The sequence below is a fragment of the Ambystoma mexicanum genome, chromosome 6p (assembly GCF_040938575.1).
Source record: "Ambystoma mexicanum isolate Mex_15411 chromosome 6p, UKY_AmexF1_1, whole genome shotgun sequence".
In the NCBI taxonomy this organism is placed as follows: domain Eukaryota; kingdom Metazoa; phylum Chordata; class Amphibia; order Caudata; family Ambystomatidae; genus Ambystoma; species Ambystoma mexicanum.
The window spans coordinates 666,853,138-666,878,177 of NC_090935.1; the positions used below are offsets into that span (position 1 = coordinate 666,853,138).

General features: G+C 47.6%; 1 protein-coding gene across 4 annotated transcripts in view; it reads left to right on the top strand.

Annotated features, from left to right (window-relative positions):
- MSH3 (mutS homolog 3) overlaps window positions 1-25,040 on the top strand; it is a 2,767,116-nt gene that overhangs the window by 1,334,113 nt on the left and 1,407,963 nt on the right. For all 4 annotated transcript variants that reach the window (XM_069627552.1, XM_069627549.1, XM_069627550.1 and 1 more), the window contains one exon: window positions 11-143. In XM_069627552.1, the coding sequence (XP_069483653.1) occupies window positions 11-143 (133 nt within the window). The remainder of the gene's footprint in view (window positions 1-10; window positions 144-25,040) is intronic.

The window sequence follows — 25,040 nt, forward strand, 5'->3', positions numbered from 1 at the left end:
TGCTTTTTAGTGCCATAAACGCTCGCCTTGATGCTGTTTCGGAAGTTCTTCATTCTGAATCGAGCATTTTTGGTCGGATTCAAAGTCTTATCAACAGACTGCCTGATCTAGAGAGAGGAATTTGCAGTATTTATCACAAAAAGGTAAATATATCTGTTACAAGTATGCTAAATACCACTTTGTCTGTTTTATGTACTTCTTTTGTAGCCACGAGATTACAGCGTAGGAGTTCATGAAATATTGTACAGGCATAGACAAGATATGTAACACAAATAAAAACAGCGTACCACAATTCGCAGTGCTAAAGTCAATTATGGTAACTCGACCACATTATAGACGGAGGCCTGCCCTTGGAGATAATAAGTACAATTCTTCTTTCTAGAGCAGTAAGCATGGTCTTCCCTGACAATGTTATGCAATAGCTAAGCTCTTAACTCTGTTTCTAATAGTGTGTCAAAAATGTGAGAATTCCTCTACTAAAGAGGAGCAGACGCTAGGTTTGCATGGTCTGTGAGCTGTGACCAAATTAGGAATATTTACATAAAATCATTTTTTATTGAATCTTTTTATTGCAATATATCAAAGAAAACATGAACTGCAAAACATGTACATGAGTCAAACTCTGCTAAATAACCCCAACTTCCCCCCCACCCTAGATCCCACCTTCCCCTCCCCAACCCACCACCTCCCACATCCCAAATAAAAGCAACATAGTATGAAATACTAAGAACCAAATAGGCAACAACGAGGAGCAGTGGGACGCCAAAAAGGGGGGCAAAGGTAAGAAAAGAGAATAAGGCAAAATAAGGTGAAATGTACATGTCTCGCTACCTGTGCCAAAGGTAACAAGCCTTGCAAATTCTTAATCTGTGCTCAATAACAATTTTGGGGACTAAATAAACAAGTCAACTAGGTTCCAGAACTTGTCTGCCAGCACCGGGCCTGCAGACCCTTGGAAGCAATTCCGCTCAGCAGAGCAGATTCTAGACAAAAGTGTTCATCATTGCTGATATGTTGGTGGGTTTGGCTTTTTCCGGTCCATAGAATGGCTTTGCGGGTGGAAAATAGTACAATATGGATCAGCCTGCGGGTCAGTGCATCGCCATACCAGTTTTCGAGGCCTTGTCCAAACAACATTGCCACCGGGGTTGACTGGACCGCCACACCTCGAATACCCCGGAGTCAAGGGGTTGGGTCTGTCATCGTCAAAGAGATCCATGAACCTAACATCTCCCCAGTGAGCCTGATGCTGCATAGTAAGCTGTTCATCCGTGCAGTATGAGAGTAGGGCGCGAAGTGAGATCCACTGCAGGGCTATATGTGTGTTTGTACCAGTGAGTCCATGCATTCTGTGCCATTGTGATAAGTTAGGGCCCAATATTGGGTGGCGAGTGAGGGTATTCGGCTGACGCTGTTGGGAGATCACCAGGACTTCCTGAGCTGTGAGGGGAAGGAGAGTCTGTACCTCAATGGCTCGCCAGCTTCTATTCTTCTCCATGTTGAGCTGTTGTTTAGCCCGACGTATCTGGGCTGCCATGTAATATACCTGCCAGGACGAGAGTGCCAGTCCCCCATCCGGCTTGGCGGCCTGTAGAATGTGTATTGAACCTCTCCCTTTTCCCTCACCAGATACATTTCGTCATGAGGTGGTCAAATTCTTCGAATTGCACTCTAGAAGGGGGCATAGGGAGCATGAAAGCTAGGTAGACTAGTTTGGGCATAGAGTTCATTTTAATGGCATTAATTCTCCCAGTAAAGGATAGTGGAAGAGGTCCCCATGAAGTTGTATCTCGGCGGATCTTGTCCAGTACAGGTGTGTAATTCAGCTCGGGAAGTGTGTGCAGCATCAGACTGATCCATACCCCTATGTATTTTATGGCCTGCAATTGAAGTTTAAATGGGGCCACCCCCCCAGGATCCCAGGGGATGTCCAGGCACAGCAGCATAACCTCAGACGTGTCCCAGTTGATGCTGTAGCCGGCCACATGCCCATACTCACACAGCCTAGCTGAGATGTGAGGAAGGGATCTGGTGCACGGACTACTATATAATAAGATATTGTCGGCGTAGAGTGAGATTCAGTGCTTTTCTGGGCCCTTAACTATGCCAGACCATCCGCCGTCATTCCTCATCTTGGGGGCTAGCGGTTCGATTGCCAAGGCATACAGTAAGAGTGATAGCGGGCAGCCCTGCCGAGTCCCGGTGTAAGGAGGAAAGGGGTCATACTTTAGGTCATTCGTGACCACTGAGGTGCATGGTGTTTTATAAGAAGCCCCACCATTTGTAGAAAATACCCTGAGAAGTCGAATTTGCGCAATACCTCGAACATGTAGTCCCCGCGCACTTTGCCAAATGCCTTTTCGGCGTCGAGTGGTAGGACTGCATCTTCAGGTTTGGCCCTGCCTTCCAAGATATGCAAGAAGCACCAGAGTTTGTCAGAGGAGTACCTATTCAAGATAAAGCCTGTTTGGTGTTGATGGATGAGTCTGGGTAGCAGTCTCTGTAGTCTGCCTGTCTGAGGTGGTCAACATCTGACCCATGCGCGGCGCAAGTTCTTCCTGCATCAACTTGTACATATCTATAGGCAGACAAGTCTAGTTCTGCGGCCTTCCCAGAGTTCTGTCCCCAAATTGCTGGGAGCAACTCCTTGTCCTCTAGCAGCGCATTTAACAGATCAGGCCCACCAGAAGTAAGTGTTGGCAGGGGAATGTCGCTAAGCTATGCTGTAAAGTAATTCCTATCCCTAACGAGAGGAGAGGCATAGAGATTTCGCTAGAATTCAGCAAACCTCTCATTTATGGCTAGGTCCCCTGTGAACAGATCCCTGGTTGAATTTTGAATAGCTGTAATTAATTGGCTCTGCCCCTTCAGTGCGAGGGCCATCATTCGAAGGGGCCTATCCCCGGATGCATATAGATCAAGCCCCCACTTAGAAAAGGACTTCTGGTCTCTAAGCGTGGTGGCATGCATTATTTCGGAGTGCAGCTTGTGTATCTGTGCGTATACCTGTGGGTCTCTCTCCGCTTTTTATATGCCTTCGGCTGCGGTTAGGTCTGCCGTTAATGAGGATTTCCTTTCCGCCCAATCTTTCTTTTGGGTGCCCACCTAGATATGAATTTTCCCTGAAGTGCACCTTGAAATGGTTCAAGCAGTGTAAACTATTAAAGCCGTAAGATTATCTTGCCAAAACCTACTCGCATCCTGTGTTAGCTGCTCTACCGTATCGGGGTATTGTAGTGCAAAAGGGCACTTTGGTTTGCGTGCCCGGTAGGGTGAATCGCATAAGGACCGGGGCATGGGATGACAATGTCATGGGGAGAACTGAGCAACTGTCAACCATGCACATCATAATGCCTGGGAGGATCTCCATAACATTTTAGCTATCTGTGCTCTACCAGAGGGGAATGTCCTTACTTATCTGTCAGTTTCTGGCAAAGAAGACAGTTCTGCCTGAAATGCTGGCCAAATCTCCTCTGAACAAGAGCTATAACAGGGACCCTAGGACAATGTTTCTATCTTATTGGGCATCATCAGTGAGGTGCATTTGCCTCTCTGTGCACAGGGGGAGATGGTCCATGTCTGAATTACCTCACACATTTATGGTAAACACCCAAGTGGTTCACATTTAGCTAACAATGTGAAATGTCCCTTGTGGAGCCCGAACAAAAATCCAAATTGGCTTACTGTAACCAACCCACTCAGTAGGACAGCAATCATGTTTTAGCTGTTGGTACTCTCGGTTAGAGGAGATTTTTCTGGTAATTTGGGCTGGACTATCTTTTTTTGGTGGTGGGCACATGTGAATTTACACATGTGCTATGTTATAGAGTCAAAATGCTCCTGACATTGGGCCGCATTGCGAGCTGGTCGGTGCGGGTTAAATGCAGCAGCATTACCGTATACCGCTGCATTACCGCAGTTGGGGATGGGGGAGTTGGAGAGTCCAGCTATGAGCTGGAGGTAAGTCAACCAACTTTAATAACGGAGACCAGAAGATAGGAAACCAACTAGTCTGACTATATTCCAGAGCAAGATTTGAGTATTCACCAGGGCTGATTATATTGCCTTTCTCATTGGTAGAACCCTTGAGTTGGAAATTGTGGCTACACAGTGACCAAATCTACCATGAACCATAGAAACACAGGTTGGATTACTTCAGGCACGTCTGACTTCTGCCAGTTGATTAGAAACCCCAGCCTCTGGATCATGCCTGTTGCCTGACGCTTGGAAGGTTGCTCATCTTGGACATATATACTCTAGATACATGGTAAGCCTTGTTCCATGTTTTTGAAGCACCCAGACAACAGGCATCAGGTGTTTAGTAAAACACCAGTGCACAGAGACCAAACGACAGCTAGAGAATTCCTATATCTGACGTGCTGAAGGAAAATGCACAAATCTCCTTTGAGGTGTGCACATTGGAACTGTCACATAGGTGTCAAAAAGACCCAACAGGCCCAGCAAGTCTGCTTCCTGAGAAGTAGTACGCCCCTGAGAAGCGTGTTGCCTTCCTTCTTGGCCCTTTGTTATACTGACAATTGTGTCTGGATGTACTTTCCATTTACTCTTTACCAAACAAAGGTTGCTTCAAAATCTTCTGTCGTCTAATGCACATAATGGTGATGGAAAAGAGTTCCATGGGTCTGATGCAAGAAGTGAAAAGGACCAGGAGTGAGAAGAAGAGAATGGAGGAGAGGGACCAGTGGAACCACAGAGCGGATGAGCGATGCCCAGAGAAAAGTATGTTGAGATCAGAATGGTAAAGAAGTGCAAACTGATGAAAAGACAATATATATAAGCTAACATAATAAGATGAAAAGGAACCAAAGATTGTTAAAGATAAAGGAATAACAAAACTAACACTTTTGATACTCTAAATGTGTGCCACCAAAACAAAATGACCTTAGCAATCTGATGCTGGAAATGGAATGATTAATTACATTGATTGCAGAGGTTACAAGCAACAGGAGAAAAATGCTTCATAAAGAGAGTGGGAAGAAAAACTTAACCGAATGGATATCTGACAAGGAAGCTGCATGAAAAACGAGAGCCTTTGTCTTAAAGTGGTTCAAGCGAAGAAATTGTGACGCCATCCAGGATTCAACTGGCATAACATGAAGAAAGTGTTCATTGTATTTCAGGGGTTAAACAATGAAACAATAAGATGATTTGCGAATGATCTGCATATAAATGTAACAGGAGACTAAACAAGGGACCTAAAAGGAGGAACCCCTGCGGGGCACTATAAGGTAGAGCCTTAGAAGATGATGGGAAGTTTTTTGGATGTCACTGAGATCGAATGAGTAGAAGGGTACTATTTCAACCATTGATGTAAGGTGGCCAGATCAACCTTCTCAAATGGAGCGGTATAGTCTCAAAGAAGCTTTATAAACTGTTCTCCCACTCGTGTGGTCAGAAACTCTTAGGGGTAGACTGGCTGACAGTTTCTGCTCCCTGGTATTCTAATGTGAAGCCATTTAATCCCATGAAAGGATACATCCATCATTTACCCTGGAAAATGTATCTCTATTGCATGAAAATAATACAATGACCATGCCATACATGGAAGTCTGCAATATCTGCCTAAACCTATATAATACTCTGATTGCAGTCACATGTGAAATCACTTCTCACTTGCGATAAGAAATCAAACAGTTGCAAAACAAAAATGTATAGCGTTTTAAACATTGAGGGTACAATTGTTTACTTGTAAAGCCCGTAGAAGACAAAAAGGTTTACCCTCTACATTTGCATTGCTAAACCTGTTGACTTTGGCAATGTTTGTTACTGTAGATTGACCAGCAAAGGGAATGCTCAGTGCTTCCACTTCATAATGACTGCCAGATAAGCTCATTGTTTGCTCGGTAGACCTATTTGTGTTTTGATGTATCTGACCCGCAGCTATTAGCTGTTTCGATCTCTCATGGCCAAGAAGCTGATTCTGCAACTCGAAGTCAACGGTCCGCCACGAAGAAAGCACCTGGCTGGATACAATGGCCGAGCTTGCACAAACGGAGGGAGTTGTTTATAGGCATCAGAAGAGGTATAAATTGTTTGAGGACATTTGGGGGGGGGATGTTTGGAACTGTATTAGCACATGAGGCACTCTGGGAGTCGGTGGGGTGGTTGGTTTATCAATTCTAATGTTTTCTTTATTCATTATGAATAAAAAAAATATATTGAAAAATCTTCTGCCATGTGTCATTATGAACAAATACACCTGAAGGAATGAGCAGTCAGTTTTCCAAACCATTGACCATGTGGTCTGGCATGTGGCACAGGGGCTGAAGAACGGAGGGAGGGAGGGAGGAAGGGATGGATGGGCTGCAAGGAGAGTGGGGTCTGTGAGTAGAGATCTAACCGTGCAAGAGCTGCAGCCTTATAACTAGACGGGGGGAGAATCTATGAGGTTGGACCGAGAGGTAGTGGATTAACGGATGTCACATACAGAACTACTGAGGAGCACAGAGGACTACCTAAAGCAGATGTTGAATTGATGGCAGGAAAGAGCGCCTCATTGTTGCGACCAAAAGGAGGTTGTGTGCCGGATTCACAGCCAGAGCGTAGCCATTTGAGCACTACCAGGTTACTCGAGGGAGACGTATGGGAGGACAGAGAGACTAGCTATGCAACCCACCATTGAGAGATGTTGACTAAGAGTTGCAGGGACCAAGATGGAGGAGAAATGCTGAGAAAACGATGGAGCAGAGAAGCCTTCAAAATAGCACAAGTAATGACCATGAGGAGGTGGAGGAAGGGAGACCCTTATGATGAAAAGATTTCTAGAGCACATTAGAGGGAAGAAAGGAAACAAGAAAAGTGTGGGCAGATAAGAAACCTACTCTGATTGGATTTCGGGCAAGTGTGGGGACTTTGTTGGCAGGATTAATTGTCGATCACCTGATGTGTCGTTAGCTTTCGACATGGTGAACAGGAACCTATTATGGAGGAATTTAATTAAGAAGTGGATTCCAAATCACCTTTTAAATATTTTGATCCATCTGCACATAGACACAACTCTTAGTGAGATTCAGCCTGAATGGCAATACAATTCGTAAAATGTCCACATGTAATGGTCTGACAGGGCTGCATTTTAGCACCATTTTTGTTTAATCTTTACCTTGCCCTCTCAGGACTTGGCTGCGGTGTTGTGCGACGTAGGTGCGCAGGAGACGCTGCCTATCGGCAAGTAATACGTTTCACCTATGCCCATGCATCTAGTCCTTTAAAAATCGAGAATCGGACCCTATGCGGTAAAGCCCTCACAGGTCAAGACTGCAGAGTTGTGCAATGCAGGTGCGCAGGAGAGACTGCCCGTCGGCATGTAATACGGTGCGCCTACATCTACGCATCTAAACCTTTAAAAACCGAGGACGGTATTGTGCAATGGAGACGCTGCCTGTCGGCACGTAATACATTGTGCCTTTGTCCACGCATCTCAACCTTTGAAAACCGAGGATCTGTGCGGCAAAGCCCTCGCAGGACATGGCTGCAGTGTTGTGTGACGGAGACGCTGCCTATCGGCACATAATACGTTGCGCCTATGTCCACGCATCTAAACCTTTGAAAACCGAGGACGTTATTATGCGATGGAGACGCTGCCTATCGGCACATAATACGTTGTGCCTTCGTCCACAAATCTGAATCTTTGAAAACCGAGAATCGGACCCTCTGCAGCAAAGCCCTCACAGGACAAGGCCGGAGTATTGGACGACGCAGGCGAGCAGCAGACGCTGCCCATCGATGCGTAATATGCTGCGCCTATGTCCACGCATCTAAACCTTTAAAAAACGAAGATCGGACCGTGTGCTGCAAAGCCCTCCCAGGACAAGGCCGCGATGTTGTGCGATGCAGGTTTTTGGCAACGAAGAGGTTGGAACGCAGATTGTCAGCATGCTGCACAGCCGCAAGGTAAGGCAGGCGTGGGCGGGGGACGCATTCATTACTGGTAGTCGTACTTTGTTTTCTGCTTCCTTGCAAGCTGTTTCTCTGCTTTTCCATTGCATCTGCCACATTATTTTTTCCACGTCTAGTTGTTGTTTAAGCCTCAATCACTGTTTTCTCTGCATATGTCTGCTCCCATGCTTTTTTCTCTCTAGGTGAATGTATTTGGCCCTGTTAATCTGCCTTGCATATCTTATGCTGTGATCTCTACTGTTGCCCTCCAGGTTATTTCTCTTTTGGTTGAGTTGAGCCTGGTCGGCTCCCATCACTCCCTCCACGCACTGCCTGTTGCTGCTCTTGCTGCTGTCATTGTCTGCACTCTGTTTGCCTGTTACTTCCTTACTCCTACGTCCCGTCCCCTTTCCCCCGTATTGTATGGGGTGTCACTTGCTACGGACGGGAAACTGAACCATTTTCACCAGAAAACATTGTCTTCCCCTTTAAATCGAGATGTGCGTGGGGTGTGGCCCTGGGAGCATGCCCTCCCCTGACTCCGCCCACCAGCGCCACTCCTCAGTCCTCTTTTCCACGTCGACGGGAACAGTCTGCTTTCACCAGCGCTCCTGGGTTACAGCTCCGGCCTTGTAATTCCACACGCTATTCCCCCGGAAGACTCTTTTCTCTTCTTTTTTCTCATAGCAATTGTCAGAGATAATACTCTGTTCTCTGGTGCCATGCTCCTCCCTGGCGCATGTCGACGATGGCGGGTTTCAGCAGGTGCCCGGGCTGCAAGGGTTCCTTCCCCACGCGCTTTCCTCCCAGTCCCTTGACCCTGTCCATAGCTGGGATGGTTGTTCTGCTTGCAACACATTGATCCCGTGAGCTCTGAAGAATCGTTTGGCCAGGTGAAGGGAGCAGTTTGAAAGATCACTTTCAGAGGACATCAAGACATGCGTGAGGAGGAAGACCAAGCCCAAGGTAGGTGTCCTGTTCTCCTCCGCACCCCGCCAGGGCGACTCCTTCCCAGGGAAGCACCCAAGTGGGAGGGGCCTTCCAGTTCCTAAGACCAGCAAGGGGACAGGGGCTCCTAGAGCTACCGGCCAACAGGCCGAGGGGTAAGAAGATCCTCCTGCTCCCACCACTGAGGGGCCTCAAGGCTCTGGTACAGGGGACCTCCCTGAGGTCCCTTTGCTCTGACACATGGGCTTGCGCCTGAGGGGGCACCTATACGCAGCAGTTGCACTACTGGCATCGAGGGCGAGGGCACTCCGCCTCCCAGGTCTATACCTGAGGTGCAGGGAAGGTCTGAGCCTTTGATTTTAAGCATGTATGTGGAGACTGGGCCCAGTGCATCAGGCACCTCGCCGCAGGCTTGTGGCGCATGGCCTGACAAAATGGCCGCCAGGCCAGACAAGATGGCTACTCACCCGGAGCCGCCTCCTTCATCAAGGACATGCTCCCTCTGGTACCACCTCAGGCTCTGACTGTGGTACAGACCCCGGTTCCAGTTCAGCCCTTGGTTCCCGTGCTCACACCAGTCACGGTGCCTCCACTTCCGGCACAGCCCCCAGTCAGCACCCCACAGCTGCCCGCACCCAGCACTCCTCTGACAGTTCTCGACCTGCATGACACAGCGGGTGGCACAGACGAGGATCAGGATACTTCCTCGTCAGCTAAGGCTTTCCACGAGAGACTGGCGGGTGTGGCAGAATACCTCGGGATCCCGCAGCCACAAATTGAACAACCTGAGGCGGGGATCCTGGGCGAGGTGCTGACCTTCCGCCCTGCCACAACAACTGCCATCCCTTCATTTTTTTAATTTATTGTTAGCATTTTTATACGGCTGCTTTACAGCATAGAAAAACCTTTATCACCGACATCCAACTTCATTCATAAAATACACAGGTGCCTATTTAAGTAATCCACTTTACCAGTATATTCCTCAATCAGTTCTACACATCATTCTGTGCCAAGTCCAAACCATCAATTTCCCTGAATATGATCAGCAGCAGCTTAATCAAAGCTAAAGTGATATGGGTTTTATCACCTTCAATTAACACCTGCCCCCAGTCATCCATTTTTCGAAATGCATAACCAATGATTGCCTCTCCCAGCAGCCTTGTTCTCACATCTTTTAGCACTGGACAGATCAGGGTTAGGTGTTTCAGGGTTTCCCTTGAATCGTTATCTCTACAAAGTCTACAGGATACATCTGATGTGTTTCTTTCCCTTAATGACGCTACTTCCCTAGTTGGGAAAAGGTTTAAATGGAAACGCATAAACTGTGCCCTAAAGAAATAGTTCGGAAATAGCTGGAGATACTTTGCCAAGGTGTTAAGTTTGCTAGCATCTAGTAAGTGGGTTCCATATTGTTTGTACGTTGATCTTTCATCCTGTGTTCTTATCCGGTCATTGATGTAGAGCTTTTCTTTTTCTTTTGTTCGGGTCCCTTACCAGTAAAGTATCTGATTCACCCAAGTCGTTGATTATCGCCTGACAGATTATGTGCCATTCTGTTAAGGTTCTTTCACTGTTAGTTTCTAGGGCCTTTCTTAACACTTGGCTTTTCTTCCGTACACTTACGGTAGAAGGCCAAGGATTTCCAGGTTGCTATAACTTTCATAGATGATAGCCCAGGCCTAGTTCCATTCTCACAGCCTGGATTGGTATACTCTAAGGCAGCCTCAAGACCTTCCAGAAGATTCCTTCTATCATTGGCCAAATCTCTTCCGATAGTGAGAATGATGTTTCAGCAACATAGGTTAGAATTGGAATCACTTTCATCTGGTAGAAGTCGTTCAGGGGCATTGGGGGAAAAAAACACAGAATTTTCTCAGCACCAAGCACCCTTGGGCAGCCAGGTTTTTAGCGTTCCTTCTAAGGTCTTCTGTTACTACTCCTTCGCATTTTCTAGTAAATGAGGGATGAAACCTCCAATATTTTTTAACTTTGCAGATTCCATTAATATAGTTTGTTATTGCGCCCTACTAGAGTTGCTCCGAACGACATCATCCTAGATTTGGATTGATTTGTAGATCATTTGCCTCCAAATATGTTTGGAGTGCCTCCAGTTGCCATTGAAGTCCTATTGGTGTCTGATCCACCAACACAATGGGCCTCATTACTAGTCCGGCGGTAACTGTGCCTGAAATTCCGGCAGGTTACCGCCGGACTCGTATTACCATTCCGCCTCCGTGATTCCCGGAATTACCGGGACATTACGAGCCCGGTGACCCGGGAATTCCGGAGGCGGAATTCGGTAAATCCCCATTCTCATGGAGTCCCAAAGGACTCCATGAGAATGGGGAAGTGGAAACACTTGGCACCATCTCGTGATGGTGCTGGTGTTTCCACGTCCGCCTGCAGGCGGGTGGTGGTAAACCCGCCAGGTCAGACCTGGCGGGAATGACACCCCCGCCTGCAGGACACAAGATCACCCCGTATGGAAACAATGGTGGCGGGTTTACCGCCACTGTTATTTCCATACCGGGTGACGTGTAATGAGGCCCAATGTCATCAGCATACAACAATCTGCCAACAGAGACTCCTGCAATTTTTGATAGAAAGCATCTAGTTGTTTCAAACGCTTTGTCCAGGTCAGAGATGAACGGTGTGAACAAATCCGGTGACAATGGACATCCTTGGTTGGTATAGGGTTTGTTAAGAGGCCTGATTTATCTAGCCTTATTTTCATGGTTTTACCCGAATAGAGAACGTTGATGGTTTCCAGAATTGCTCCTGGGCATTTCCACTCGGCCATTTTTCTACACAATTTCAGTCATTTAATAGTGTCAAATGCCTGGGAAAGATCTGCAAATGCCATGAAAATATTCTGTCCGTTGTTCTGCTCCGTCCTGGCTTTAAGGGTGTTAACAATGAAGATGTTTAATGGGTTCCCCACACCCTTAACAAAACCCGCCTGCCATATGTCTCTGTTTCTGGTGACCACACTCCAGTTAGACAAGGCTTTCAAGGTTATAGGTGCACCCTGCCAGCCACATCTAACAAAGCTATCGAATTGGAACAAACAGAGGATGAGATGGACTCAATAGATCTCATGGATTTATCTACATACTTTACTTTTTTTAAGATATTTGTTCGGCGCATCCAGAGTGGCTCAGAGGCGTACAGGTGCCGAAAAACAGTGATTTACAAGCAATCGGAGTATAAATCAGAAGGCCCCTTATTTAAACAGGTGTGTCTTAAGTTTGTTCTTGAATAGCTCTGGTGTCGGGCAATCTCTAAGACCCGAATGTAGAGCATTCCATCTCGCCGGGGCAGCTGCCAAGAAAGCGCCCCTTCTAACGAGTTACAATGAGATTTTGGGAATTTTCAGATTTTTGTCATCGTTGGAGCGAAGGGTGCGTGCCACCTATTTGTGCTTCAGTCTCTTTGATATATAGGTGGGAAAGGATCCATAACGGAAGAGGAGCTGACAGAGACTGGTGTAATAAGACCGGATGAAGATGCAATCAGTGAAACTGATACAACAGCTAATAATAAAACTTGGACTGAAGAGCAGCAAGGATAGCTGAACAGGAAAACGGGTGTGGCCCTACAGCAAGAGGAAATAACTTTAGACGTCTCGCGACAGAAATAAGGTCGGGAGAAAGAAGTTGCCAGAAACCCAGTGCGAGTACAACGGCAAGACGACCCATGCAAGGAGATATGGGATGACGGGTAGGATAGCCTGGTAGCAACACCACCTGTGACAACGACAAGAAATCTCATCCTCTGTTTGTTCCAATTCCACTACTTCCTGATGTTTGAATACAACCCCTTTCAGGGCTTTTCAATTGGGCTCTTCTGTTTTGGTTTTATTCACATCTCAGGCTTTTTCATGGCAACTGTTTTGTGGGAGTGTTACATTTCTAATGAATGCTCTACTTTCATTAGATTTTTGTTTGGAGCAATTATTTTGATTTTTTTGTTTTCTTATGGGCAGTCTCTTTCTTAGAGGTGAGTTTAGACTGGGGTATGTTGTCTTTCCCCATTCTACCTTGTTGCTCTTTTCCGGTTTTACTTTTCTCAATATTTTGTGCGGAAAAAAGGTGGCACATTTTCTGACAAGGTTTCTCTCGTTCTTACTTATCCCCTATGTTTTGACTCTGTTTATCTTGAATAGTAGTCGATCTCTCCTTGGCTTTGCGTTCTGTGACTTCCTGGATTTTCACGAGCCTGATGTTCAAGGGCTGTGAACTGTCAGTCAAACTTTCAGCCTCCGTATGTTCCTTCTTCTGGTTTCCAAGGTGTTTGCTAGTGACGTCCCTTGATTTGTCCATTGTTTCCACAGGTTTCTCTTTTGGGCATCTCTCGCTGGTTTGTCTAGATTGTTGCTTATTCGTCATCAGCTCTCTTATACTTGATGTTGGTTCCTTTAGCTCTTCCACCACCATCACATTCTCAGGAGAACGGCTCCCTGTTCCTCCCTAATATATTTGGCTCCCGTACACTAGGAACCCAATGTTTCCGATATTTGTGACGATCACTTACTCATTTTGTCTTTGATTATTGGTTCCAAGATGGTATGGAGTAGGTTAGAAATTCTAACTGAGCTGTTGTCCATGTCATTTTGTATGCTCGTTATGGAACCTTCAACAAAAAACATTTTGGAGTGGAGCATGGTAGTATGGTCTCTCAGCATCTCCCCCATGCTCTCATATAACTTCATAAAGAGCGCCACTGTGGCCGCCAAAGTTGAAATTACTAGGAAATCCTGAGATCACAGGGTCTCACTGCCATTGTCATTCCTCACCATCGTTTTGGGATGACTCTGTTGTGAAAGCAGGTTTGTTGCCCCCAGGTACTAATGGTCCTCGATCATTCGCATTACCATGCTCTCCTCTTTTTTGTGTCTCATCCCAATTTTTGCCAATTCCTGGTCGGGCTACGTCAATCTGTTTCATTTTGTTTCCCTCAATAGATTCAGTAGGTTTAGCTCTGTTAGCCAAGTCAAACTCCTTTTCAGTCAAGCTTGAGCTCTCTAATAACGGCTGGTCTGAGATTTCTCCCTCAGTAATTTGTGTCTCTGTTTGCGGTTTTATCTCGGTTAATACAGTCATTGCTGACAGTTGCTACATTCTCATTAAAGAAAAATCAACGACTTCCCAAGTCTCCCATGGGTATCAATGTCGATGGTTTACAAATGTTTTTTTCTTGATGGGTCCCGTTCATGTTATTAATTGGTCCTCCTTTACCCCGCATATATTACTTTTTGCTGCAGATTTCTTCAAATGGCCTCCATCCCCAGTTGTACCACTGACCCCAAACCAATTCCTTCCCCGGGTTGGTTCAGTAATATTCACTTGCCTGTTAGGTTGAATTTCGGGCAGGAGCACTTGGTGTGCGCCTTTCCCTATAGCAAAGTGTCTCTCTTTGTGGTTGGTGCTCTACTAGCGTTTCCAGCCATTGTTCTGAGCACTTCACCACAGAACCCAAGGATTGTTCCTTACTTAAAACTAATGTTCAGTTGGATTTTTTCCCTTGTTCCTGGGTACTCCATGCCTTTTTCTTGGATGCATTGGCCACCCCCACTGCCGGCTTCCATTTTCCTACTTCATGTAGTTTCGGTGTGCTGTTTTCCACCTGCATAATCGCGGACCTAGGAATGCGTTTCTCTGTGGAGTAGCTTGCCTCCTCCTCTCCTCGACTGACTTATTCTACTACAGCTTCCACCAGCGGGGCCACGGCCTCCTGCTCAGCCAGACCCTCACCTGTACCTTCTCCCCCTCCAGATTCCAACAGCCACCCCTGCCCCACCCGGTAAGTCCTTCTGGTTCAGGGCAGTGCTCAGTGGCAGTGGCAGTGGCAGTGTTAGTGTCAATGGCAGGCTTTATCAATGGATTACTCGTGGATAATTAATCCATGTATAACGCCGTACTGTTGACTATTTTAACCTTGATAATGAAGGGACAAACAGGGCGGGCCATTAGGTTGCTATTATAAGGTAGCGTTTCACTCATATCAGCCAGGTCGCACCCTGTTTGAAGTTCATACACTGCTTCCCTGACGGTAGTCCAACTTTCTGAGTTGCTCTTTGACAGTCCGTCAGAATTAGCAGGATCCGCCGACCTTACTTTCTCATATTTTTTCCAATGTCGATATCGCGTCAACCTCCCGCTTCTCCATAGCTGTTTCAGGTAATAAGTGAAAGTTTCACAGGCTCCACAGGCTCAGACCAGGCTTTGCCAGGGCTGCTAAGACTGCTTCACTCTGGTCACACTCCGCGTCCTGCTACCCGTTGTAACTGGGTTTTTGGTGTTTCACACTGCTGGGCTCCTCGTCCTACAGAAAACGAAATGACAGACTGCCAAGACCACTTCACTCTGGTCACGCTGGCATCCCTCTACAGAAGGATGTAGAATCCCTGGCCAAGAAGGGATGGGTTAAGCCACACTCCATGCAGCCTACCAATAAAGGCCTTGATGGCAGGTTATAGGCAGGCGAAGGGGGACTCTCTCATACTGTCTGTGAACACTCAACCGCATTCCTCTGTTATAGCTGCGGCCTCTTTATCCCAAACCGCAGTCTTTGGCATCTGCCCCCACATCAGCACTCCTAGCGAAGGACGAAGGGCTGTGGAGTCCTATGGCAAAAAGTTTTACTCTAATGCCACGCTCCACCTGCGTCAGACCAATGCTGATACGATGCTGGCAGTAGTGAATCAAAAGTTTTGGCAGGAGATTGCGGACTTCCTCCCGAACCTTTCCGCGCCTAGTCAGGCGCTCTTCAACGCTCGGTTGGCAGGTTTGAAAATTGTGGCCCAGGATATCATGGAGTGTACAGTGGCCCACATCGACACCGCTGGTAGAGCTATCTGTATCACTACTGATATGAGGAGGACAGCTTGGCTTAAGGCGACTAATTTAGCCCTGATGTGCAGGAGCGCATTCTCGACCTGCCATTTGAGGGGCGGGGTTGGCGTGTTTCACGCGACCATGGACAAGGAACTTGACAAGAAGAAAAATAGCTTGCAAACAGCGAAGTCTTTGTCAATCCTGGCAAAATCAGTGCCCAAGTCTTACAACCAAAGTCACCAACCCTCTGACAGAACCCGTACCTTCTGTGGCTTCAGGAGCGACCCGCTAGGCATCCCGACCAGTCTCTGAACCAGCACAGGCGCAAGCAGCACAAATCCTCCCACAAGGGGTTTTTCCAGTCCCCCTGCCAGGCACCAGCCTCAGAGGGTAAAAAGCTGTAACAATGCCATCCAAATTCACAAGTTAATGGTGGGAGTGCAGGCTTGCCCAACAAATCCATTACTGGCAGGCAAGGTTCGCGGACCCCTGGATCCTCTCCATAGTTTCCATGGGCTTCTGTCTGCCAATTCCTCCATTTCCTCTTTCCTACCCTCCCACAGATTGGGACAACAAATCTTTTGGCGGAAATCCACTCGCTCATCGGGAGCCGGGCGGTGGAGGAGGTTCCAGCATCACAGCAAGGCCTGGACTTCTATTCCTGGATGTTTGCCATTCAGAGAAAGAACCAGGCTGGCCTGAGAGTTGTTCTAGACATCTCTTTCTTGAACCTTTCCCTACCCCTTCAAAAGTTCAAGGTGGTTACTCCAGCACTCATTGCGGAGACTTGGTGTGGGGGAGACTGGATGTGCTCCCTGGATCTAAAGGATGCTTACCTGCACGTCCCGATTTGGGAGCCCCATCGTTCTTTCCTGAGGTTCAGGATCATGGGCTTTCAGTTTCAGTACAAAGTCCTCCATTTTGGCCTCAATTCGGCCCAGAGGGTCTTTACAAGATTAATGAACTCTGTAGAAGCCCTGCTCAGGGTGGAGGGCCACCACCTTTTTCCATACCTCGATGAATGGCTAGTCTGATCTGAATCTCCAGAGGCTGTCCAGTGCACATCTACACCACTTATGCACATGCTATATGATCTGGGGTTCTCTATCAACCTCAAGAAGTTGCAGCCCATCCCCACTCAGTCCTTAGCATTCCTGGGGCTGATTTGGGATACGAGTGTTGAGAGGATCTTCCCCTCGGCAGACAAGATCACAGCAATCAGGAAGGCCACCAGGCATTTTCTCAGCAGACCAGTGACCTTGTGACCTTAGCATGGTGGTACCAGCACTTGCTTGGAATAATTGTGGTTTGTCTCCTGGCTGTACTGCACACCAGACTCAAAATGAGAAGGCTGCAGCTGCATTTCTCAGACTCTTAGAATCAGGAGACTGGCTCCCAGGCAGCTCTAGTCGGCATACTACAGCACCTACACCCGGACTTGGAGTGGTGGAGTGCAGGATTGCATAGACCAACCTGTTAGAGGGCAGACCGTCCAGGCAGCCTTCCCCAGAGATCACCATTACCACAGACTCATCCCTAGAGGGATGGGGGAGCTTCACTGGACAACCAGTGTCCATAGAGTATGGTCACGACAGAAACAGCTGGAACACATCAACTGGCTTGAGACGATGGCCATCTGGCTAGTCCTCAAAGCGTTCCTCCCCATTGTCAACAGCAAGTCTGTCTGCATCCAGACAGACATCTCCACTTGCATGTATTACATCAACACGCTGGGATGTACCAGGTCCCCTCCACTCTGCTGGCTGGCCATCGACATTTGGGATTTGAATTTGCATTTACTTATCAGCAGTCCACCTGGTGGCGGACAGGCCCAGCAGGCTGGGGATAGACAACTACGAGTGGCAGTTGAACGAAGCGGTCCTGAAGGGGATGGTCGAAAGGTGGGCCACCCCCAGCTAGACCTATTCACCACCATGAACAAAAGGAGGTGCCCTCAGTACGGTTCCTGGCTGAGGCAAGGCAGGGGATCTCTGGGGGACACGTTGCAGATCTGGTGGAACGGCATGAGTGCATACGCGTTTCACCCCACTAGGCTGATTCACAGGATCATCTGCAGGGTCAGAGAGTCGCAGAGCCTTTGACTCATCTTGATTGCGCCATGGTGGCCGGCAAGACCTTGGTTCTCGGATCCCGTCCGACTGTCGGACCAACCTCCAGTCCACCTCCTGCTGGGTCCTTCCCACTAACTCTCCCAGCAGAGGGGCACAGTGATTCACCCTGCTCTGCAGAAGTTAGCCACGGCAGCTTGGTTACTGAACAGGCCACGATGAAGCATTTACACTTATCACAGGACAACCTGGCTATCATACACTGGGCAAGGAGCGAATCCACCAGGAGTCAATACCGGAGCAAGTGGACTAGGTTCTGCCACTGGGGCAAGACAAACAAGATTGATCTGCTGACTTGCTCAATGGACGTCGTCTTATCCTTATCCTTCTCTGTGCATCTGGCTCACTAAAATGTGCAGGTAGACACCTGCCATACGTATCTGGCAGCCATAGGAGCCTTCAAGAACTCCGGAGACGGCATCTTCTCCTCTTCCGATCTGGTGGTTAAAAGGCATTTGGTGAGCCTGAAAAGATTATACCCTCCTGTCAAACGTCCACATCCGGTTTGGAACCTTAACGTGGTGTTGGGCGCCCTGGCTCACAAGCCCTTGAAACTCATGGCATCAGCAGACATCAGGCTGGTTACTATTAAGACTGCCCTGCTGGCTGGCCTTACTTCAGCACGTCGGAGCAGCAAGATTCAGGCTCTTCTGGCTTCTGAACCTTATACCATGTTTCACCAGGACAATGTGGTTCTCAGGACACATCCTGCTTTCCTCCCTAAGGTTGTTTCTCCTTTCGCATTAACAAGGAGATTGTACGCACAACGTTCTTTGGGATCCAAAGGATGAGGCTCAGAAGGTATTGCACTCTCAGGATGTCAAGCATGCGCTAAGATTCTATCTGGACGGGACAAGGAGATAACGTAAATCGGATGCCTTTTTCATCACTTTTGGCAGATTAAAACCAGGCTGTCAAGCCTCCAAGGCTTCCATAGCAAGTTGGATGGTTATGGCCATCAAGGAGGGATATGAGGGGCAGCACAGGACTTTGACATCAAACATGCATGCTCACGCCATCAGAGCCAAGGCCACGGTGGTGGCTTTCCAAAGACACATCCCATGGCAAACGATGAGCAAGGTGGCCTCTTGGGCTTCCCCATCCACCTTTTGCAGGCACTACTGCTTGGATACCAGTGGCAGATCGGACGCAGCATTTGGTCAGGCAGTTTTGAAGAACCTGTTTTCTTAGAGGGGCAGCTCTACTCCCCGCTGTTGCATTCAGTTGCAATCGCCCATGGGACAATTATAAGTTAACTAACGTACTCCTAGTCCATAGTGCCCTTTCCTCCATATGTCCCAATATCCTCCCCCGTAACCTGTCAGTGTCATTAGACGATCATAATATTGTCGACTCGTCAAAGGGGACTAAGGAGTGGTGCTGGTGGGTGGCATCAGGGGAGCACATACTCCCAGTTCTGTGCCCCCACACATCGAAATTTAAAGGGGAAGGCAATTTATTCTGGTGATAAAGGTTCTGCTTCCCGTCGCTAGTGAGGGACGCCCCATACAGTATGGAGGAAAAGAGACTATGGACTAGGAGTACACTACGGTTTACCACCATTGTTTAGCACCTGTTCTCTAATATACTTTTTGTGCACCCTGTGGGGCATTGCTCTATGCAGTGTTTTCCTTCTTTTCTATCCCTCTGACTGCCCTTATCCTCCCTCAGTCACACCCACTATGGTGCTCTCAATTTCCCCCATCTTCTGTAACTGCTTCTCTATTTCCTATCCTTCTCTTCTCACGAAGCCTGGAAGGAAGAAGATCAAGGACAACCTGGGCTCCAATCCAGGCCTTCCCATTGCTGACACCTACATCAGTGCCTCTTCCAGACAAACTCTCACTGACATCCTCTTTGTCGTTCCTTCACCCGTCCTATGGACCCTTCATATGGTTGCACTTCTCTCTCCTTCCTCCTTCTCTCCCATTAATGGTGGCAACCGGTGGGAGGTCCTCATGGCCCCCTTCCAGTCTTCCAGATTCATCATTAATGTATATCTTAATGGCAACGTCATGGTCCAGGACCCTCAGCCCAATCTCCTACTTTTTGATAGGCATCTGCTCTGCCTCATCAACTTCCTTCCTTCTCCAGCTATTCCATCTACCACTTTTAGGGCCCCTCTGCTTCCTCATCCTTCTACTGCTCTGGCTCCCTTGCCATCCACTACCTCTCTGGCTCCCTTGCCACTCCCCTTTTCCACCCCTCTGGCTACTCGGCCACCTCTGCCCTCCACCTATCAGGCTCCCATGCCATCTTCTGCATCTCTGGCTCCTCGGCCACCTCTCAGGCTCCCTTGCCATCAACTACCTTTCTAGCTCCTTTGCCGCCTCCTCCTTCCACCTCTCTGGCTCCTCTGCCACTTCCGCTGGGGGCTCCTCTCCCCTGCACCTCCCTTCCTTCCCCCGGAAGTCTTTCAAATGTGGCAACCTGCTCCACCTGGTCACACTCAACTCTTGCTCTGCTGTCAAACACTCCTCTGACATCTGCCAAACACTCCTGGACCTGGATGTTCTTGCTCTTACCGAGACATGGTACAAGGCCAGCTCTGTTCGACACACTCCTCCCCAAGGGCTACAAGATCCTCTCTGAGCCCAGGCCCAACTGGCCCACAGGAGGTGTGGCCCTGATCTTTCCTGAGTGGATCCCTGCTTCCATCTTTCCCACTCATACCTATTCCTCCTTTGAATGCCTGGTCTGGAGGCTCTCTATCTCTCCTGGCCTCTCTCTGACCTTGGCCACCATCTAGAGGCCACCTGGCCCGGTTACCCCATTCCTCTCTGAATGGTCTGACCTCTCCTACTCTCTCCTTTCCTCCTCCTGCCAGCTTCTCCTCCTTGTGGATCTCAACATCCACCTGGACTCCCCAGCCTCATCTGGGCTCTTCCACAACCTTTGACTCTTTCCCTCTCCATCTACCCTCTGCCCGACACAAATTGGATGCTCTCATCTCATCAGGCATCCCCCTCTAATCCTCTCTCTACTCCACTCTCCTGGACTGATCACATTCCTCTCTTTTCAACTGAAACTTCCAATCCTTATGTCAAAGGCCTACCCAGCACTGCCACCTTCCTTCACCGTATTCGACCTATGAAGCGAGTGTCAGTGGCCGCTTTTACCTCCACTTTCTGCTCTGCTCCTACTCCTGCGGCTGACTCCCATCCTGACACAGCCCTTTCCAACCTTCACCTCTCCATCTCTAACACTCTTGTTATCCTTGCCTTGCCTCTGTTATGAGGGTCCGCCTGAAGCCTGCCACAAAGTGCAACTCTTGGTACTACTCTGATTTGGCTGCTCTGAATCGCAAGTGCAGAGTAACTGAGTGGAAGCGGGTAGCTTCGGGCATACCCTGTGGCAAACCGACCTGCTGCCTGCTCCAAAGGCAATACAGACTCTCCATCTTCTCTAAGAAGAGGGTCGACATTCAAGCCTGCATCTCTGCGGCCTCTAACAACACTGCCAAACTTTTCAAAATCTGCAAGGAGCTGGTCAATACTACTGCAGCATCCTCCTCCTCTACACCCACCCAGGCCCGCTGCACGGTTCGGGCTTCTCATTTTACCACTAAAACCCAGGACATCCTGTCTGCACTCTCCACCACTACCCCTTGGACTGCCCCCACACCTCTGATACCTGCCTTGGCTGCTCCCCGCTCCTCTCTGAGTCTCCTGGCTATGTCTCCAGACAAGTCCGGTTGATGAAAGTCTCATCTGAACAGGTGACCCGCTGCTCTTCTAGAACCAACAAGGACAACATTGGTTCTCTCGCTCCAGCCTTGGCCGATTTCATAATCGCTCCTTCGCCACTGGCTCATTCCCCCCTCTTCTCAAGCACTCCCTTGTGCACCCCCTACTAAAAAGGCCTCCTGCTGACCCCTCCATTGCGGCAAACTATCGCCCGATCTCTATCACTCCTTTTCTGGGCAAACTCCTGGAGAAGTTGGCTATCTCCCAGCTAACCCTCCACTCTGAATCTGTTGATTGTCTCTATAACCCTCAGTCTGGCTTCAGAGTAGCCAGAGGCACGGAAACTGCACTCCTGAGCACCTGAGAAGATCTGATCTCTTATGTTGATTCTAACTCTCCCTTGGTCCTCATTCTCCTTGATCTTTCCTCTGGTTTTGACACGGTCAACCACAGCATCCTGATTGCCTGTCTCTGTGAGACCCTTGGTATCATGGTTCAGGCTCTGGTTTAGCTGACCTCCTTCCACGACCCTCCCAGGTTCTGTTTGGTTCCCTTCTCTCCAACATTTCTCTCTCCACATGTAATGTTCCTCAGGGCACTATATTTTCTCTCCGGCTCTTCAACGTCCATCTGGCCGCATTGCCCCTCCTGATCTCTACCTTGACCTCTCACTTTCAGTGTTATGTGGATGACACGCAGCTCTCTTTCAGGCTACCCTTTGCCTCCTCCTCGCTCCTCCCTGACTGTCTATCTGCTATTCAGTCATGGTACGCCTCTAATGATCTCTGCCTTAATGCCAGTAAAACGGAGATCTTTCTCATTGGAACCGCTGCTCCCACTTTTCCTCTCTCACCCTGGCCGCCCTCCTTGGGCCCTCTGCCCTCACCCTCTTGTGAGGCAAAAAATGTTGGTGATCTTAGACTTCACTCTCTTCTTCCCTCCACACATCACAGACCTTGCCAAGAAGGCCCACTTCCAGCTGTCCCTCCTCAGAGGTATTCTCCCCTTTCTCACTTCCCCCAGAAGCTCATGGTCTCCAGAGCCCTGGTTCTCTCTAGGCTGGACTACTGCAACAGCCTCTTTTTCAATCTGCCTACCTCTACTCTCTGCCCTCTTCAACTCATCCAGAACAGGACCACAAGTCTTAACCTTGGCCTCAAGACCAGGGACCACATCTCTCCAGCCCTGAAATCCCTCCACTGGCTCCCTGTGGCTGCAAGGATCAAGTTTAAGACCCAATGCACTGTTCAAAAGTCTTTTTGGGGCAGTGGCCCTTACTACTTCAACGCTCTCTTCCTAAGTACCTTCCTGCTAGAGCTCTTTGCTAGTCTACCTCTAACTATCTGCGGCTGAGTCAATTCTCCAATCAGATATTGAGGTATAGGTGCCTCCCTATGGAATGGCCTCCCTGCCTGTCTCCACTTTGAGCCGGACCTCCTTAAGTTCTGGAAACCCCCAAGACCTTTCTTTTCTCCTCTTTCTCCCTCCCTTTACCCTGCTAACCTTTCCCTGCTACTGCTCTGTCTTTTGAGTGGCTGCCTGGTTGTCCTGTGAGTCTTAGAGGACACCAGACACTGTCGCCTGGCTAACTTGCACTACCGGTCTGGGATTGTCCCAGGTAGTCCCTGCCTTCACAGCCATTAGCTCAGGGCCCTGCTGCTCTGGGTGCACTTCTCCCTGTACCCTCTCTGCTGCACTTCTTGTTGCGCACTTGCACAATCTCAATGACACTAGACCTAGTAAGATAATTGTCCTGTTCTCCCTCCGTTTCCCCCTTCCTTGCCTTGTTGCACCTTGAAACATGTGTGTATTGGTGCATAATAAATAACAAATCAATCAATCAACCTTTCAGACCTGGAGGAGGAAATTACCAAAGCCGATTTTGTCGCGCCTAAGGTATGTTTTTCATATTTCGTGTATTTGTTATACTGATGATATCAAGCTAAAGGATTGCACAAAGATTGGTTTGCCGCGACTGCAGAATGCTTTTGTACGATACATACCAAAAAATGATTTAAGCATAAGTACCAATGAGACAAAGATTTTAGTCTTAACTGCAGGGATCAGAAGAAAATGTGTACATTGGTGCATTTCTGGAAGTAAATTGGAAATTGCTAAATAAATTAAATATTTGGGCTTTAAAAATGACACTTGGACAAATAAACTAGCATTAATTTACTTTTTTAAAAAAAAATTTCATTCCCTAGTACAAATGAAACACCTGCAAAGATGATTTGGAAAGTTCTCACTGATCCATGTACTTAAGATTTATGAGGGGAAAATTCTTCCAGCAATCATGTATGGATTAGAAATCTGTGACCAAATTGTTGATTTAGATTTGGGTTTCCTAGAAGCACAGATCTGGAGGGGAATTTTAACATTGCTGAAGTCAGTTCCAATGAAGGCAATATGGTTTGAGCTAGGCAGTGCCTCATTAAATGTAAAAGCGTTGTGGTGATGCTTACTGGTGTGCAGAAAGTTTCTTAATCCTCCTTCTCAGTCCCTTTATGGATGTTTGAAGGCAGATTATGCAGGATTGGACCACTTTTATGTGAATCAATGTTCTCACCTATTGGCAAAAAGAGGTTTTGCTTTAATGGAATTTCTAAATAATCTTGCCACAAAAAAAAAAAAGATGGCAGGAAGATTGGTGCTATACTCGTAGTGAGCTGTACAAATATAAGCAAATTACTGATCCAGCCAGCTCCCATACATATCTGGGGGACATGGTGCCATATCCTAAGAAATGTCCCTGCTGGTGGTTTACAGGTGCAATTGTAAGATTTTGTTTAAATATTTTGCACTTGAATAAGACCTGTGGAAGATGCAGGGATGTTGTCGAGATTGCAAATTGGAAATTTGACCATTCACCCTCTTATATTAGAAGGTGAGTCACTGCAGAACTTGCAACTGATCTGCTTTGCAAAATTTGTAACTGATATGAGACTGAATCCATGGGAAAGAATATGGGAACAACTGTTTGAAGCCACCTCACCATCACTATGTAATGCAATGATCCGATTTTTTTTTATCACAGATTGATTTGATTGTGGTTTTTTAGAGTGAATAAAATGTGTGGGATTTTATTTCTTCCTCTGTGTTGAGGCTTTTATATTTAATAGATGTGAGTTTTTATTGGAACTTATTTATGAAATATGTCCAGAATTGGTTATTAAAATGTCTAAAATTTTGTCTTGCGATGTGTTAAGGTTTGACATTTTAAAACCAAACGACATAAAAATAAATATAAAATAAAATGTAAAATAAATGTTTGCTGGGACTTAAATGAGGATTTTCTAACACAAGTGATAAAGGGACCGATAGGAAAATGCTGGCATCTTGAATTGGAGACCCTCTTCATGGAGCATTGACAATTTAAGTTGTGTTCTAAGGCTTTTATACTGCTCCAGTGTAGTGGCCATACAGTGCAGCAACTTTTTTGGATAATTGAAGTATTGTGCCCCCCACCTGGTGTAACCAGCCAGTACTCTGTGGAGGAAGAACAAAAAAAGGGCAAAAGTAAGGAGCGGCATAGGTGGGAATAG